Genomic DNA, 16376 nt, shown 5'->3' with positions numbered 1-16376 from the left:
TCCTTTTTTTTCTTCTTCATTCTCTCAAATCTGTTGGTTTGTCATTTTAAGAATATTTTATTTCGATTCCAGCCTCGGTCCCTAGTGTCATTTGTGTAATTATTTCTCCATTTGTATACCACTACATATTATTCACCAGTGTGTAATATCGTGAGCTCTTTTCTCCTACCACAGCTCATTTCATAGTCAGTGTCCTATTTCTAACAAACTATTTCTCTTTCGTCTCACACAATGCATGTTCCTCATGGACCTTGAGATCCACACCAAACGCCGCAATCTTGACGTCACCACCACTTTTTTTCCAACATATTTCATCAGCTCAGGTCACCTCTCTCAACCATATTCGGCAGTTACTACACAGCCACCACCTCCACAACCAAGACTGAGAGCTGGAATCATGTTCTACCTCACTTCCTGTCATAACAACAGAAATACATCGCAGTGCTACACAAGTACTTACCACAGTTGTTGACATACATTTTTCGAGAGAGAGAGTAAAATAGATACAAAAAAAGAAAGATGTAGTAGAATCATACAAAAATTATTGTCTGTATATTTAAATAATACATATATACTTCACTACATGAACGATATATAAGTCGTTTTGTTGTGCAGTGCTTCATTACTTCTTAGAAATGGTAAGACCTGGAAAAAATAAAATAAATTCTTGAGCTAAGCGATAAAGTGACATTATAGCATAGCAGCAGCCTCAGTGACTCTTCTGAACGTCATCCACCGTCAGCGGCGGTAATCTTCTTTCCATGCCTTTCAGTTTTAGATTCGATTATATTTCCACGATTTCTTCGGCGAATGGATAGGCCTATTCCCTCCTTAACCCTCTGCAGACGGCAAAGAAGTAGTGCACTAAATTTTTTTAAAGGTAGAGACTTACTAAAGGTGAAAATTAAAATGTATTTCGCACTCGGAGACAGTCATTTGCCTGGGAGAAGTACCACTTACGCGTACTGCCGTCCTCCCCACCCATAGAACGGAGCCTGTCTTTTCTGGGACTGCACTACTGATGGCTGCTGTGGTCCCACACTATACGGATACTGAGACTGCTGAGAAGCCGGCCACTGCTGCCACTGATTCCACTGTGGCCACTGATTCTGCTCGTAGTATCCGGGCCAATATGAACTTGGTGGCGCTGGCTGGTAAGGATTGTTTCTCAGAATATGGTTCTCCTTCCCAACAGTATCACCCATGCCATAAACATTATTTCCAGGGGCAATGTTAGGTTGCTCTGCCTTTTCCTCCACAATGAAAGGCTTTTCTACCTTCACATTGCTCCTCTCTCTCGTGCTCGTTGGGGCGGCAAGTGAATCCACTTTGGCAGTGTAGCTGGGCAGGAGACTGACGTATGTTGGGGAAGGTTCCTCAACCTTCTTATCCACTGGCGCGTCCTTTAGTGCAGGCGTCAACTCTTCGCGGTCACGTTTTGGCTCTGAGGTGCATCCACCTTGGATGCCTGGAGCAGCTGAGCCATCTGCACCTACCATCATCCCCTGAACTTGAGGCTGCCACCATGGGTATGGTGAATAGTCAATTGGATAGCTCTGTAGAGAGGGCATAGGTGCAAATGGGTATGAGCGATAAGGCCGCAGGTAGGATGGTTCGATCGCTGGCCACTGATAGCTGGGATACCCTCCGAATGCGTACGGGTCATACGGGGAGGGATATCGCGCCAGCGGCGGTGGAGGTGGAGGAGAATAGTATGGCACTGGAGGTGCGTACGACATTGGAGGTGGATACATGCTGCCGTATGGTTGTTCGTACATTGAGCGGTAAGCACGGCTAGCATCGGCATAGGAGTCCGGCTCGACGATAACTATGGGTGACATTTCGGGTGGAGGGACCGCTGGGAGTTGAGGCTGGACAGAAGCAAAGAGTTGGGGATCCGTTTGGACAACGACTTGTGGGACGGAAGGTGGGGGCGCTTCGGTGGTGGTAGTCGTATCAATGGTGTAGTCCTTTGTTGTCGGTTGCGGGGTTGTGGATGTGTGGAGGTGATGATGCTTCTTAGAGTTGCTCCTGGGGCGAGACCGAGGACGAAGTGTTGACTCTGGGGTGGGCGGTGTGGAAGTCGTCGTGCTTGGTGCGCCGGTCGTTGCAGTTGAACTTTTGGCCGCAGTAGCCTCGGTTGTTGTTGTCTTGTTCTTCAGCAGTCCCACTTCCCAAGGCCATGCTCCGGACACTTAAAAAAAAAAGGAAATATGCATTGTACGTAAGAAGTAGAAATTTAAAACACCTAAAAACACACTGGATCCGGAAGCTGAAAATTATTTATGAATACACAACATAAAAGCAGAAGAAACAAAACAGAGGCGTCTTTTGAGAAGGAAAGCGGTAAATTTAGAAAATTTCCAAGACAGAAGTAGATATAGACGATCTGTGAAGCGGTCTGAAGGCAGAAAATAGGGACACGTTGTTTACAACATGAAAGAATATTGGAGAAATGTAAAGCAGAAGGAGATGAAATTGTCACCATATCAATAGCTGTCCACAAGATAGTAAAAAAATATCTTGTGAGTGCCAACGCTAACTTTTAAGTAATTCATGGCAACGCAACCCCTGGAACCTCTTACTGCATCCATTTCTAACAATATAAACCAAAAGACTGATGATGCATGTATTGCATTAACAACATGTGACATGATTTCTGACCTTCCTCCATGTGTTGATGTCTTTTATTGAAGTAAATAACTAACCCCAAAACAAATCAGAAAATACCAACTACATACTAATATATAGCTACCACGTTGCGTTAGTTAAGAATGTGAGCGATTGGTAACTTGAAAAAGTAACAAATAGCTTATGTTATTCAATAATAATTACGATAATTTATGATTTTTCTTTATTTTTGTAAAGGGATATTGTTGTGTCGATTCCCTAAGGTCTCGACACAATGAGTGGCTAGGTGCACGCGAAACTAACGCAGACGGGCGTAATTTCTGAAACAGGAGACTGGATGAAAACTATAAAGAAAAGAAGAGAGATTTTAATATACTTAACTTTAATGTATTGTTCTTGTTGAAATACATCTCTTGCATAGTAGTAAGCAATTAGCAATGATACACATGGCGCCTTGCTAGGTAGTAGCGATGGACTAGCTGAAGGCTATTTAAACTGTCTCTCGGCAAATGAGAGGAATACTTGGTAGGTCTAGTCGCAAGCTATGTCGTCCGTACAACTGGGGCGAGGTCATGTCCGTGTCTTGTGACCTGCCCTGTGGTGGCGCTACGTTTGCGAATACACAGTGGCGACACGCGGGTCCGACATGTACTACAGGACCGCGGCCGATTTAAGTTACCACCTAGCAAGTGTGGTGTCTAGCGGTGACACCACATTCCTCCCCCGCAAATCGGCGAACGGTCGTGAGATAAGGCTTCCGCCCGCCGTGGGGAGGACCCCATGTTGACGTATGCGATGAGGTGGGGAGCCTAACAACAGGCGAGGCTGTGCCACCCGCACCCGGCCATTCGGTCCGAGGGGAGCTAGGAAACGCCTGCAAACCTAGTCCAGGGTGCACGTCAACATGAGGTGTTTGCGCACGGAATGATATAAGAGGAGCCGCGGGGTCGACCTCCATGTGGTCGGAGCACCCGACGGGCGAAGACGACATCTGGTCCGGAGCGGGCAAGAGGTCCATGGCGGAGGACGGCTGGTCACGGGAAGCAAGCGGCGGCGCGTGACCCAGGGAGGCGCGAGGCGGCTGCAGCGAAGCGGCCGCTGCTGGCGGCGCCGGCGGCGGCTGCGGCGGCGCGACGCCATGAGGCAAAATGGAAGGCATCGTCGGTAACACCTGGGGATGAGGCGAGCCAGTAGATGGGTCCCCAAGGCGCTGACCGGACGGCTCCGTCGCTGAAAGCAGACGGGGAGCGGCAGAACCCAGGCGACGACAGAGGCGCAGCTGATTGAGATGCCGACGCACCTCACCAGAGGCCCCCAAAACCAAATACATCGCGCGGCCGAGGCAGCGAAGAATGCGCCCTGCGAGCCAACGCTGTGAACCGCGATAGTTGCGATAATAGACAACGTCGCCAGGAGCAAAAGCAGGAGTCTGCCGCTGCACAGGAACCTGATGTGGCGGATGCAGCAAAGACATCAGAGTTCGATGAGGACGACCATGGAGCAACTCAGCCGGCGAGCGACCATCGCGGGGCTGAGAGCGATATGAGGACAAAAAGAGCAACAAAGCGTCCTCCCGAGAATGCGACTCTTTCAACTTCAACATCTGCGACTTGAAAGTCCGGACCAATCGTTCAGCGGCACCGTTTGACTGAGGCGAAAACGGCGCGGATGTCAGATGTTGAATACCATTGGCCTTGCAGAACGACTGAAATTCTGCGGACATGAATTGTGGGCCATTGTCGGAAACAATAGTCTGCGGAAGACCCTCAATGCAAAAGATAGCAGACAAGGCTTGGATTGTGGCAGAAGACGTCGTGGAAGACATCCGGACAACAAAAGGAAAATTACTGAAAGCATCGACCACAACCAACCATCGAGCATTCCAGAATGGACCAGCAAAATCGATGTGCAAGCGTTGCCAAGGGGAAGTGGCTTTCGGCCATGCAAAGAATTTCCGCGGCGGTGCGGATTGTTGTTCGGCACACGCCACGCAAGAGGAGCACATTTTCGTAATCGCAGCATCGATTCCGAACCAAGTACAGTGCTGTCGAGCAAGTTGTTTCGTTCGCACGATACCCCAATGTCCTTGGTGAAGAAGCTTTAAGACAGAGGACTGCAACGATCGTGGGACCACGACTCGGGATTGATCATTATCGGAACGCAACAACAAAACACCACGTCGGACAAAAAGTCTCTCCTTGTGAGCAAAATAACGGCGAACCAAAGGATCCGCGATCCGTGACTTTGACCAGGGCCATTGCGTAGCAACAAAACGCAAAACGGAAGCAAGGACAGGGTCAGCAGCTGTGGCAGTAGCGACACGACGAAAATCAATCGGAAACGATGCGACCACGTCATCGGCTTCCGAATCAATGAACATGCAAGCAAGTTCGGAAGAATCGAATGCTCTATCCTCAGCAACAGGCAAACGGGACAACGCATCAGCGTTTCCGTGCTTAGCAGTGGACCGATACAAGATATCGTAGCGGTACTGCGAGAGAAAAAGAGACCAGCGAATGACTTTCTGCGCTGTACGTGGAGGTACAGGTTTGTTCGGATGAAAAAGCGATGTCAAAGGTTTGTGGTCCGTGATGATTGTAAAGTGACGACCATACAAGAAATCGTGAAACTTTGTTACACCAAACACAAGAGCCAAAGCTTCCTTCTCTATTTGTGAATAATTTCTTTGCGCAGATGAGAGCAATTTGGACGCAAAGGCAATAGGGCGATCATGCGAGCCATCCTTGTGCGCAAGCACAGCACCGATCCCGAAATCCGATGCATCGACCATCAACAAAAGGGGTTTTCGGGGATCGAATGGCGTAAGGCAAGTATTTGAAAGTAACGCCGATTTCAACTGGCGAAAGGCGCGTTCGCATTCCGTCGTCCAGACGAACGGAACACCTGTACGGCGTAAGCGATGAAGCGGAGCTGAAATGGAAGAAGCATTGCGCACAAATCGATGATAATAATTTACCTTACCCAGCACACTCTGTAGCTGTTTTAAGTTCTGCGGTGACGGCAAGTCCTGAATGGCACGAAGGAGCTCTGGACTCGGATGTATACCTTGGGCGTTAAGGACATGGCCCAGGTACGGTAAGTCACGAGCAAAAAACACACATTTGTCCTTCCTCAAGCGAAGACCATTCTGACGCAAGACCTGAAATAAGGTCCGGAGATTCTGCAAATGTTCGGCTTCTGTCTTTCCTGAGATCCCAATATCGTCCAGATAGTTCGCAGCAGTAGGGACCGACGCACAAATAGGTTGTAAATATTGCTGAAACAAAGCAGGGGCGGATGCACACCCGAATGGCAGTCTTTTGAAGCGATACAAGCCAAGATGCGTGTGGACCACTAAGACGCGCTGGGATTCTTCGTCCACAGGTATTTGCAAGTACGCATCTGCTAGGTCCAATTTTGAAAAATAATTTCCCGGGCACAGTTTGTCAAAAAGGTCTTCCGGGCGGGGCAAAGGAAAAGTAGCAGTCACTAGTTGGGGATTCACAGTTGCCTTGAAGTCCACGCAAAGTCTCAGTTTTCCGGAAGGTTTTGGCAAAATTACTAAGGGTGAGGCCCAGAGAGAAGCCTGCACACGTTCAATTACACCTTGAGATTCTAATTCGGCTAATGTTTTTGCGACCTCATCACGCAATGCGTGGGGAACATTGCGCGCTCTGAAAAATTTTGGTTGCGCGTTGTCTTTCAGTTCCAAATGCGCTTCATAGTTCTTAGCGCAACCAAGGCCCGGTGCAAAAATGTCTGCAAATTCTTCACAAAGACTAGAAACACTGGCGGAAGGCACAGTCTGATTCACTGATAGGACCTGATTCACTATAGACAAATTAAACAATTGAAACAAATCTAAACCAAACAAGTTCACGGCACTAGAGGAACGAAGAACATAAAATGACACAAGTTTTGTCTGTCCCTTGTATGTTGCAATAAGGCTGCACTGTCCTAACACAGGTATGTGCTGTCCTGAGTAACTAGTTAACGTAACATTTGCGGCACGCAATGGCGGGGCGCCCAGTTGTTTGTACGTGTCGTGATTGAGCAAGGAAACTGCAGCTCCGGTATCGAGCTGGAATGGTATCACTTGTCCTGCAAAGTCTAAGTCCACAAAAAGTTTATTGTCTTGTTGACGACAAGAGCGACTGTCTCGTGCAATTTGAACTGATACAGGTCCAGAAGCACTTGCAACTTTACGGGATTTCCGGCGACGTCGACGCACACTTTGGGTGGGACGAACACAGTCACTGTTAGCTAAAGTGTCACTGGACGGGTGGGCATGAACTACATGAATGTCCATGGGCGAAGGTCCACGAGCCTGATTGTCCTGGGTGCGATTCCGGCGCGAAGCAAAGGGCCTGGAATTTGTGTGATTGTCTGATCTTAACTTTTTCTGGCAAACACTTTGTACATGTCCTTTCTTGTGACAGTAAAAGCAAATAGCTTGGCGTGACGGGCAATGTTCACGCGAATGTCTAGTGGCACACCGCGGGCAAGATTTCACTGCATTTGCTTGCTTACGCGGCGCACGTGGTTGCAAGCTAGGCGGCCGCAGCGAAGTCGGGCGCGAGGGCCGCTTAGCGTCCCGTGCAGCGGGCCCGGCGGGCCGATTAATGTGACACACTGCTGGCGAAGTTTCAAATGATTCCTGAGCAAAGTCAAGTGTGTCTTGCCTGTCCAATATGTCTATCACTTGTTGCAGGGAGGGATTAACTAGTTTCAAAATCTGTTCCCTTATGCGAACATCAGAAACGTTCTGTGCAATTGCATCACGCACCATAGTATCTGAATATGGGAGGCCACATTCACAGGCAAACGCGCAGTCTCTAGTAAGGCCTTGCAAAGTTGCAACCCACTCCCTGTTAGTCTGACCGGCCGTACGTTTTGTACGAAAAAACGTATACCGTTTGGCAACTACATTTACTGTTTCTTTGAAATAGGCATCTAAAGCAGACAAAATTTCTTCGTAGGACAGAGTTGCGACGTCGCGTCGGGGAAACAATTTCACTATCACACGGTAGGTAGACACACCGACACAAGAAAGCAAAAACGGCTGCCGCTCTTTACCTTGAATTCCATAAGCTGTGAGGTGGAACCGGAACTGATCGGCCCACTCAGTCCAGCTTTCGTTATGGGCCTCAAAGGGCCTAAATGGCGGTGCGACAGCGTTGTGTGGCTGCGGTAGCGATGAAGCGGCTGCCGCCGCATCGGTTTGCAGCGCACGTTGACCCTGGACGAGCTGTCCAAGGGCTTCCAATAACGCCTGCGTCTGCTGATTCTGCAAGCGAAAAAATTCGGACAGTACATCTGGAGAATGCGGCGAAGCCATGACTCAAGCAAATTAGAGCAAGTATAACACAAAGACTGCAACGTGGGCGCGGCACCACTCCTCGGCGCCAAATTATTGTTGTGTCGATTCCCTAAGGTCTCGACACAATGAGTGGCTAGGTGCACGCGAAACTAACGCAGACGGGCGTAATTTCTGAAACAGGAGACTGGATGAAAACTATAAAGAAAAGAAGAGAGATTTTAATATACTTAACTTTAATGTAGTCTTGTTCTTGTTGAAATACATCTCTTGCATAGTAGTAAGCAATTAGCAATGATACACATGGCGCCTTGCTAGGTAGTAGCGATGGACTAGCTGAAGGCTATTTAAACTGTCTCTCGGCAAATGAGAGGAATACTTGGTAGGTCTAGTCGCAAGCTATGTCGTCCGTACAACTGGGGCGAGGTCATGTCCGTGTCTTGTGACCTGCCCTGTGGTGGCGCTACGTTTGCGAATACACAGTGGCGACACGCGGGTCCGACATGTACTACAGGACCGCGGCCGATTTAAGTTACCACCTAGCAAGTGTGGTGTCTAGCGGTGACACCACAGATATGAAGAACCATCAACCATACCAGCCAGAAAAGAATTAGTACATTGGGAAGGAAACGGACACGACGAAAGTCAGTGGCAAGGGAACTCGAAGTGCGGTGTCAGCTGTTCAGAGGGAAACTGATGGTATTAAACTGTTCATTTTTTCAGAAATCCACAGAAGGACACCTGGATCAGTGAGTGCCAAGATTCTAGTGTGACTAGTGGCACACGATGACTGCTGTGATTACCCAAGATTATGACTCTAGAAGGAGCAACCTGCTTGGTTCAAGACTGGCACAAGACATTTTCCGTTCGCATATCTCTCGTTACGGTGCTGCAGTGCTGTTTTCTGATCTCTCGTGAGTAAGTCTTCTCTCCATTTCACCATCTACAGACCTGATCTCTAGAACTAAGCATAGTCCCATCGCCATAGGTGATGTATGATTCAATCCTGACCTTAAACTTCAACACTCCGTCGTTTTTCTTGACAGAGGCTTTGCAGAGGATTCTGGGGATTTTTGTAACGTTCCATTGCTCCTGCTTTGCAATAAAATGCTTCTAAGAAGACATAGGTTTGAAAAATCGTAAATTAATGATACTACAAGTTAAGCATTGTTCTGGAAACCATTGTAATAGTGTATCTGGCGAGTCTGCAAGTGCACATTGGCATGAAAGGTAGCAACAGCAACAGGCGTTAGCGCATTGTACAGGGCTGTTGTAATTAAACTTTCGCTACTTGAAACCGACGGAAAACTTTACCGTACGGATCCTCAACATTATATGGATGATGCTCAAACTGTGCGCTCCAAGATTTACTCTGGTAGTAGTGTCAGTGGCATGACTTGCCGTTAGGCGCCGGTAGTGGTATGGCGACGTGGGACTTTCACAAGCATCAGTGGTCATTATAGTTGCAGACAGTCAACATGGGCCTGGACGAGGTAAGGCTGTTTTATCAAATCAACAGCTACAATATTGCTGCTCCTCACGAATATCGATGCGTTCAGGGAATACGAGGTCGAAGAACACGATTAGGAAATTTGAATTAATTGGCAATTTGGGAACTGCTCGTGAGAGAGGCATACAATCAGTTGTGCCACAAACAACGGAAGAAATTACTGTTGCCGAGACTGAGAATTTTGGACGCAATATACGATCTTCAAGTAGTGCAAGCTGGGTAACGATAGCTGAACATTTCATGGTCCATTGTTCGGAAGGTGCTGCGAACATTGTGAAGTGGTAGCAGTAGAAACTTCACACTGCTGACCAACTTTTGCCAAGTGACTCAGACATTCGGGTACGCTTGGCTCTTGCGTTTCTTGCAAGATTTGAAGTTGATGACATGTGGCCTTGGAACGCGTTGTGGAACAATGACGCACACTGTACGCTCAGTGTATCAGTGAACACTCAAAAGGCCGGCCGGAGTGGCCGAGCAGTTCTAGGCGCTTCAGTCTGGAACCGCGCGACCGCTACGGTCGCAGGTTCGAAACCTGCCTCTGGCATGGATGTGTGTGTCCTTAGGTTAGTTAGGTTTAAGAAGTTCTAAGTTCTAGGGGACTGATGACATCCGCTGTTAAGTCCCATAGTGCTCAGAGCCATTTGAACACTCAAAATTGTTGCATCTGGTGATTTTCAACGCCAACGAACTTTCATGATGTTCCCCTCCGTAGCGAATGCGTCACTGTGTGTTGCAGCTTCTCGAGAGAGTCCATTGTGGGTCCAGTTTTCTTTGAGAAACTCGGACGCTCGAGGACAAAGGGCATGCACCGTGAACGGCCCACGTTCCTGTGATCAGTTTCGCCAAAATGTGATCCGCGGCTTTCAGGAGATAGGTGCTTTGGACTCAACTGTTTTAATGCACGATGGAGCTCCACGTCACATTGCTCATGAGGTCAGCTAGTCCGTAACACTTTTCGAGAAAACCGAATTAATTGCCGATCATTAAAAACTGAGTGTCCACTAAGATCACTAGATTTGATCCTGTGTGATTTCTTGCTGTGAGGTTAATTGAAGAACGGGTTTTATTAACGGGACACATACACTTGTTGTATATATATATATATATATATATATATATATATATATATATATATATATATATATATATATATATATACTCTGTCAACTTTCCCACAACCTTCTGCCGCTAGAGGACTCTGAATTGCAGCAAGTGACATGGTGGTGTGTGACATATATGTGTCGGTGTGTGAGAAATGGCGTGCTGTAATCGACTTTCTAACTGCAGGAAGCGTTCTTCCACACATGAGGCACGCTTTCCTTCAGCCCGACAATGCCAGACCACACACGAGCGCTGCGACATTTGCAGCAACGCAACGCCTGGGCTTCTCCCTCAAAAATCATCCTTCTTATAGTCCCGACTTTCCCCATCCTATTTTCATCTGTTACCAGAAACTTAAAAAACACCTTCGAAATCTTCACTTTGATAGCGGTGAAGCGATGCAAGCAAAGATGATGTTGTGGCTTCATCAACAAACCCAAACATCCAACAGTGGCGCTATCAACAAACTGGTCTCTCGGTAGGAGAAATATGTTCGTCGCCAGATGAATTTGTTGAGAAATAGATATGTAGACTTGAAGGGTAAAGATGTAGAGAGGAAATGAATTTCTTTTTATTTCAAAATCTCTATGAGTTTTCACATAAAAAATTCGGAGGCATTGCTCTTCTGCACGATTTTTTATTACAGGGCCGAAATCATCCGATAATCGCTCGGGAAGAGTCCCATTAACTGTCTACACATTTCAGCACGGAGTAGTATGTGAATCATGTATGGAACAGAGGGAGGGCTATGGGGACGGGCGACAAGGATGGAAGGTTATGGTTATCGCCTCGTCGAGGTCAAGATCATTAGAAACGGAAAAGAAGCCTCGTTGGCAAAGACCAGGAAAGAAAATTACCTGTATAATATTTTTTTTTAATTTTACAACTGTGATCACAAATTTGTTGCGTCCTCAGATTACCGGTTTCGGTCAGAAACGGTCATCTTCAGAACTGTTTTAAAAACAGACCAAAACCGGTAATCTGAGTACCTAACAAGATTGTGATCACGTTGTTGTGATTGTGGTCTTCAGTCCAAAAACCGGTCTGATGCATCTCTCCATGATATTCTGTCCTGTGGAAGCCTCTTCATCTCCGAATAACTAGTCCAATCTAGATCCTTCAGAATCTGCTTAGTGTATTCATCTCTTGGTCTCCCTCTACGATTTTTACCCTCCACGCTTCCCTTCAATACTAAACTGGTGATCCCATGATGCCTCAGAACGTCTCGTATCAAGCGATTCCTTCTTCTAGTCAAGTTGTGCCATAAATTCCTATTCTCCCCAATTCTACTCACTACCTCCTCATTAGTTACGTGATGTAGCCATCTAATCTTCAGCATTCTCCTGTAGCACCGTATTTCGAAAATTTCTATTCTCTTCTTGTCTAAACTAGTTATCGTGCATGTTTCACTTCAATACCTGGCCACACTCCATACAAATACTTTCAGAAACTACTTCCTGTCAGTTAAATCTATACTCGATGTTAACAAATTTCTCTTCTTCAGAAATGCTTCCCTTGCCATAACCAGTCTACATTTTATATCCTCCCTACTTCGACAACCATCAGTTACTTTGTTTCTCAAATAGAAAAACTATTCTACTACTTTAAGTGTCTCATTTCCTAACCTAATTCTCTCAGCATCTCCTGATTTAATTCGATTACATTCCATTACTCTCGTTTTGCTTTTGTTGATGTTCATATTATATCCTCCTTTCAAGGCACTGTCCATTCCGATCAGCAGCTCTCCCAGGTCCTTTGCAGTCTCTGACAGAATTACAATGTCTTTGGCCAATATCAAAGTTTCTATTTCTTCTCCATGGATTTTCATTCCTACTCCAAATTTTTCTTTTGTTTACTTTACTGCTTGCTCAGTATGCAGATTAAAGAACATCAGGAATAGGCTACAAACCCCTTCTCAACAGCTGCTTCCCTTTCGTTCCCCTCGACTCTTATAACTGCCATCTGGTTTCTGTACATATTGTGAATAGCCTTTCGCTACCTGTATTTTACACATTCCACCTTCAGAGTTTGAAAGAAAATGATCAAAGATATGAAATAAAGAGAAATGTATTCTACACTTTCTGGATCACTGTTCCATACGCGACCATGTTTCAGTTTGTGAAAATTACCTGTGTCCTTATGAAAGGATGCTGCCAGCATGATGTTCCCTGTTACCTAACCGCGAACACCGTAAGACCCTGAATAAGTCCCTAGCAGTGGGGCCCAAACGTCGGCTGTTTAGAAGAAACTGTACGTGAACGTGACGGGACCTAACAGTCTGGAAGATTTGGCTTCAAAATGATATTTAATCTTTAAATTACCTCCTTGCTTTTTTTCACTTTTCCAGAAAACAAACAAAAATATAGTGAGCTAATATTGCGCAAGTAAGAGTATACTAATGTGTTCAGCGTTAGACCACATGAAACGACTTATGGGAGGTACGTGTTCATTTTCAGTTCTGTCGGAACATATATTCCCATATACTTCCAATAATAAATCAATTCATTCGATCCTTCTTGGCCGGCCGGTGTGGCCGTGCGATTCTAGGCGCTTCAGCCTGGAACCGCGTGACCACTACGCTCGCAGGTTCGAATCCTGCCTCGGGTATGGATGTGTTTGATGTCCTTGGGTTAGTTAGGTTTAAGTATTTCTACGTTCTATGGGACTGATGCCCACAGATGTTAAGTCCCATAGTGCTCAGAGCCATTTGAACCATTTTTGATCCTTCTTGTACTGCATACCGTTCCATTTGACTACGTGTATGAGTTGATCCGTGCTGCGGAAGTTAGGTGGTCGAATTATAAATTTATCTTATTCTTCACGAGCGCAGGGTTCAGTTTATCAACAGTTTATCGGTAATGTTTGTGTATGTATTTAACACGACCACGCGGAATTTGAGGACGGTGTTTCATTTGAGTTAGATGTCATGCTCTTGTCAATCAGTTACTTCCCGGACTGTTTTATACATAATCAGCCGATCGGTTAATATTTCTCGATTTACCCTGAAAGGGACGTTTTTTCTGGGTTGCTACTGAGCTCATCAATCGTACAGGCTGATGAAAAATGCTGTCCAGTTCACCTGCAACCCCGGTAGACACGCGAGTCGCAAGTTGCGCCTTACTCTAGAACTGGGACGGCATCACTCGTGTTCTGTTTGACAAGAACAAAGATTGACCACGTTATTCATCGACATCTGAATGGGTTGAATCTCTAGTAGAAATGAAACTCATACATAAAAAAAAGAGAATAAATTATTTGAATACCCACAGTAAATTTCAGTATTCGTTTCCCAGCAGAGGAAGGGTGTTCTGAGTAGTTTAGTAACTCGGCTAATCCTCTAATTTCTTTGACCATTGCAGAATATAACAGAGAAGATCAGTTTATTTTATTAGAAATCTAGTCACAAAAGTTTTGTTAATCAGGTAATCAATTACGGTCAACGATGACCATCTCCAGACCAAAAAATAATAAACATAGAGAGGTAGCTTGATGTACAATTTCTCCAAATAATATAAAATACAGAATCAAAAACCATTATTAGCAAACATGATGACATATCCGTACCTGAGTAAAACCACTTTACTACATAATTCGTGTCATTGTGCATGTAGATGGTACAGTAACAGTAATCAGACGTGCAAGGTTTGTCACAAAATAATAAAAGATTGACTACCATGGGCATCATTGCGCCCTACACGTTGACATTCAGACATGACAAGTGATATATTGTCATGTTCGCTTGTAATAATTTTTGATTCTGTGTTTTATGTAATTTGGAAACATTGTACATCAAGCTACCTTATCATGTTTATTATGGTCATCACTGACAGAAATAAATTAAGTGATTAATAAATTTTTGTGGTCCGTAACTGGATTAATAACAAAATAAATATTTTCTGGATAACTGTGCAACCTTATTTCGAGTACATCGCAACTCGTGAGAGAAGATCAGAGTAGCTCCATACTGTATTGGTGTTATAGAACAGTAACGTATAGCAGAAAAAGAAATTACAATAACCACCTACTTAATAGCTTGTTGGTCCACCTTTTGTAACGCAATACAGCAGCCATTCTGAGTGCAATGGATTCGAAAAGCAGTGGCTAGGTTTCTAGGAGTAGGCGGCACTAGATGTCTACATACTGGTCTCGCAGTTCTTACAGGCCGGTGGCTTGTGGGCGCTTCGCTGGCTCCCGACACAAATCTAGATGTCTTCCATCTGGTTCATATCAAGCCTAGAGATCAACAGTATTCTTGTCTTGTAACACGGATAACTATACTGCTGGAATATACCATCGCGATCGGGCAACAAATCTAAGATGAAAGGGTAAAAGTGGAACCGTGAGACTGCTACGGTCGCAGGTTCGAATCCTGCTTCGGGCATGAATGTGTGTGATGTCCTTAGGTTAGTTAGGTTTAAGTAGTTCTAAGTTCTAGGGGACTGATGACCTCATATGTTAAGTCCCATAGTGCTCAGAGCCATTTGAACCATTTGGTAAAAGTGGTCCGCAATAAATTTGACGTAGATCATAGCTGCCATGGTGTCTACTAACATAAGCCCCCATGGAAGCTCAGATGCCCCAACCAGAGTCCCTCCGATGTGAAGTACGTGTCTAGAGCAACCGCACGCTTCAATGACAGCTTTTCAGGAACGACCATCAGCAAAAAACTAGATTCGTTCAACCAGGCGACACGTTTCCATTGATCCGCAGTCCAATCTCAATCACTTCATGTCCACTGAAACAATAACTGGCGATGTCCTTGGGTCGTCTATTGTGGAAGCCTATGTTCATCAATGTGCGCTGAACGGTTTGCTCCGAAACTACGATGCGTCATGGAGCGGGTTATGCCTCCGCTCTCCACATTCTGTGACGAGGCGTGGACGTCCCACACCTTGTCGTCTAAACGTCGTTTCACCGTCTTTCCGTCACTTCCACAAAAGCTCATGGAAGCGGCACGCGCGCAGCCGATCGCCTACACCGTTTTTGAAATTTTCGTTCACAGGTATCAAGCTATAACAACGGGCCTTTTGTCGAAGTTCCTTCCGTCATTCTATCATCGCTAGAACGAATCTCACTTGCCTCTGCTCCGCTTCTAAGCCTTCCTACCCGTATCATTTCGTAAGTAGGCTGCTGAGGTTTTTATGTTGGTAACGCCACGTAGCGCTCTGTATGAAAATCACTGACTGTGCTGTGTGCAGTCTATGGCTGGTTGGCATTGTTGGAATATTCTCTATTGTAGTGTTGGGCAGTTGGATGTGAACAGCGCGTAGCGTTGTGCAGTTGGAGGTGAGCCGCCAGCAGTGGTGGATGTGGGAAGAGAGATGGCAGAATTTTGAGAGCGGACGATCTGGACGTGTGTCCGCCAGAAAAAGGGAATTTGTAAGACTGGATGTCATGAACTGATATCATTATTAAGGTGAATACATTGTTCTCTATCAAAATCTTTCATTTGCTGACTATGCCTATCAGTAGTTAGTGCCTTCCGTAGTTAGAATCTTTTATTTAGCTGGCAGTATTGGTGCTCGCTGTATTGCAGTAGTTCGAGTAACGAAGGTTTTTGTGAGGTAAGTGATTCATGAAAGGTGTACGTTATTGCTAGTCAGGGCCATTCTTTTGTAGGGATTATTGAAAGTCAGATTGCGTTGCGCTAAAAATATTGTGTGTCAGTTTATTGATGATCAGAATAAGTAAAGAGAGAAATATCTGAGCAAGTTCAGTTTTAAAAATCAAATAACGTAACAGGTTTACCAGCACAGTAATTAATAATTTTCCAAAGGGGACGTTTCACTTTGCTCGCAACACCAGCTGGAGACATTC

General features: G+C 45.6%; 1 protein-coding gene across 1 annotated transcript in view; it reads right to left on the bottom strand.

The window, feature by feature from the left end:
- Window positions 1–525: 525 nt before the first annotated feature.
- LOC126259717 (uncharacterized) overlaps window positions 526–16376 on the bottom strand; it is a 35411-nt gene continuing 19560 nt past the window's right edge. Inside the window, exon 2 of the mRNA XM_049956692.1 lies at window positions 526–2194. Coding sequence (XP_049812649.1) covers window positions 957–2194 — 1238 coding nt within the window. The 3' untranslated portion in view covers window positions 526–956. The remainder of the gene's footprint in view (window positions 2195–16376) is intronic.

The sequence above is a fragment of the Schistocerca nitens genome, chromosome 5 (assembly GCF_023898315.1).
Source record: "Schistocerca nitens isolate TAMUIC-IGC-003100 chromosome 5, iqSchNite1.1, whole genome shotgun sequence".
Taxonomy (NCBI): domain Eukaryota; kingdom Metazoa; phylum Arthropoda; class Insecta; order Orthoptera; family Acrididae; genus Schistocerca; species Schistocerca nitens.
The sequence above is the reverse complement of the archived record's forward strand: the minus strand, read 5'-3'. Positions and strand labels throughout refer to the sequence as shown.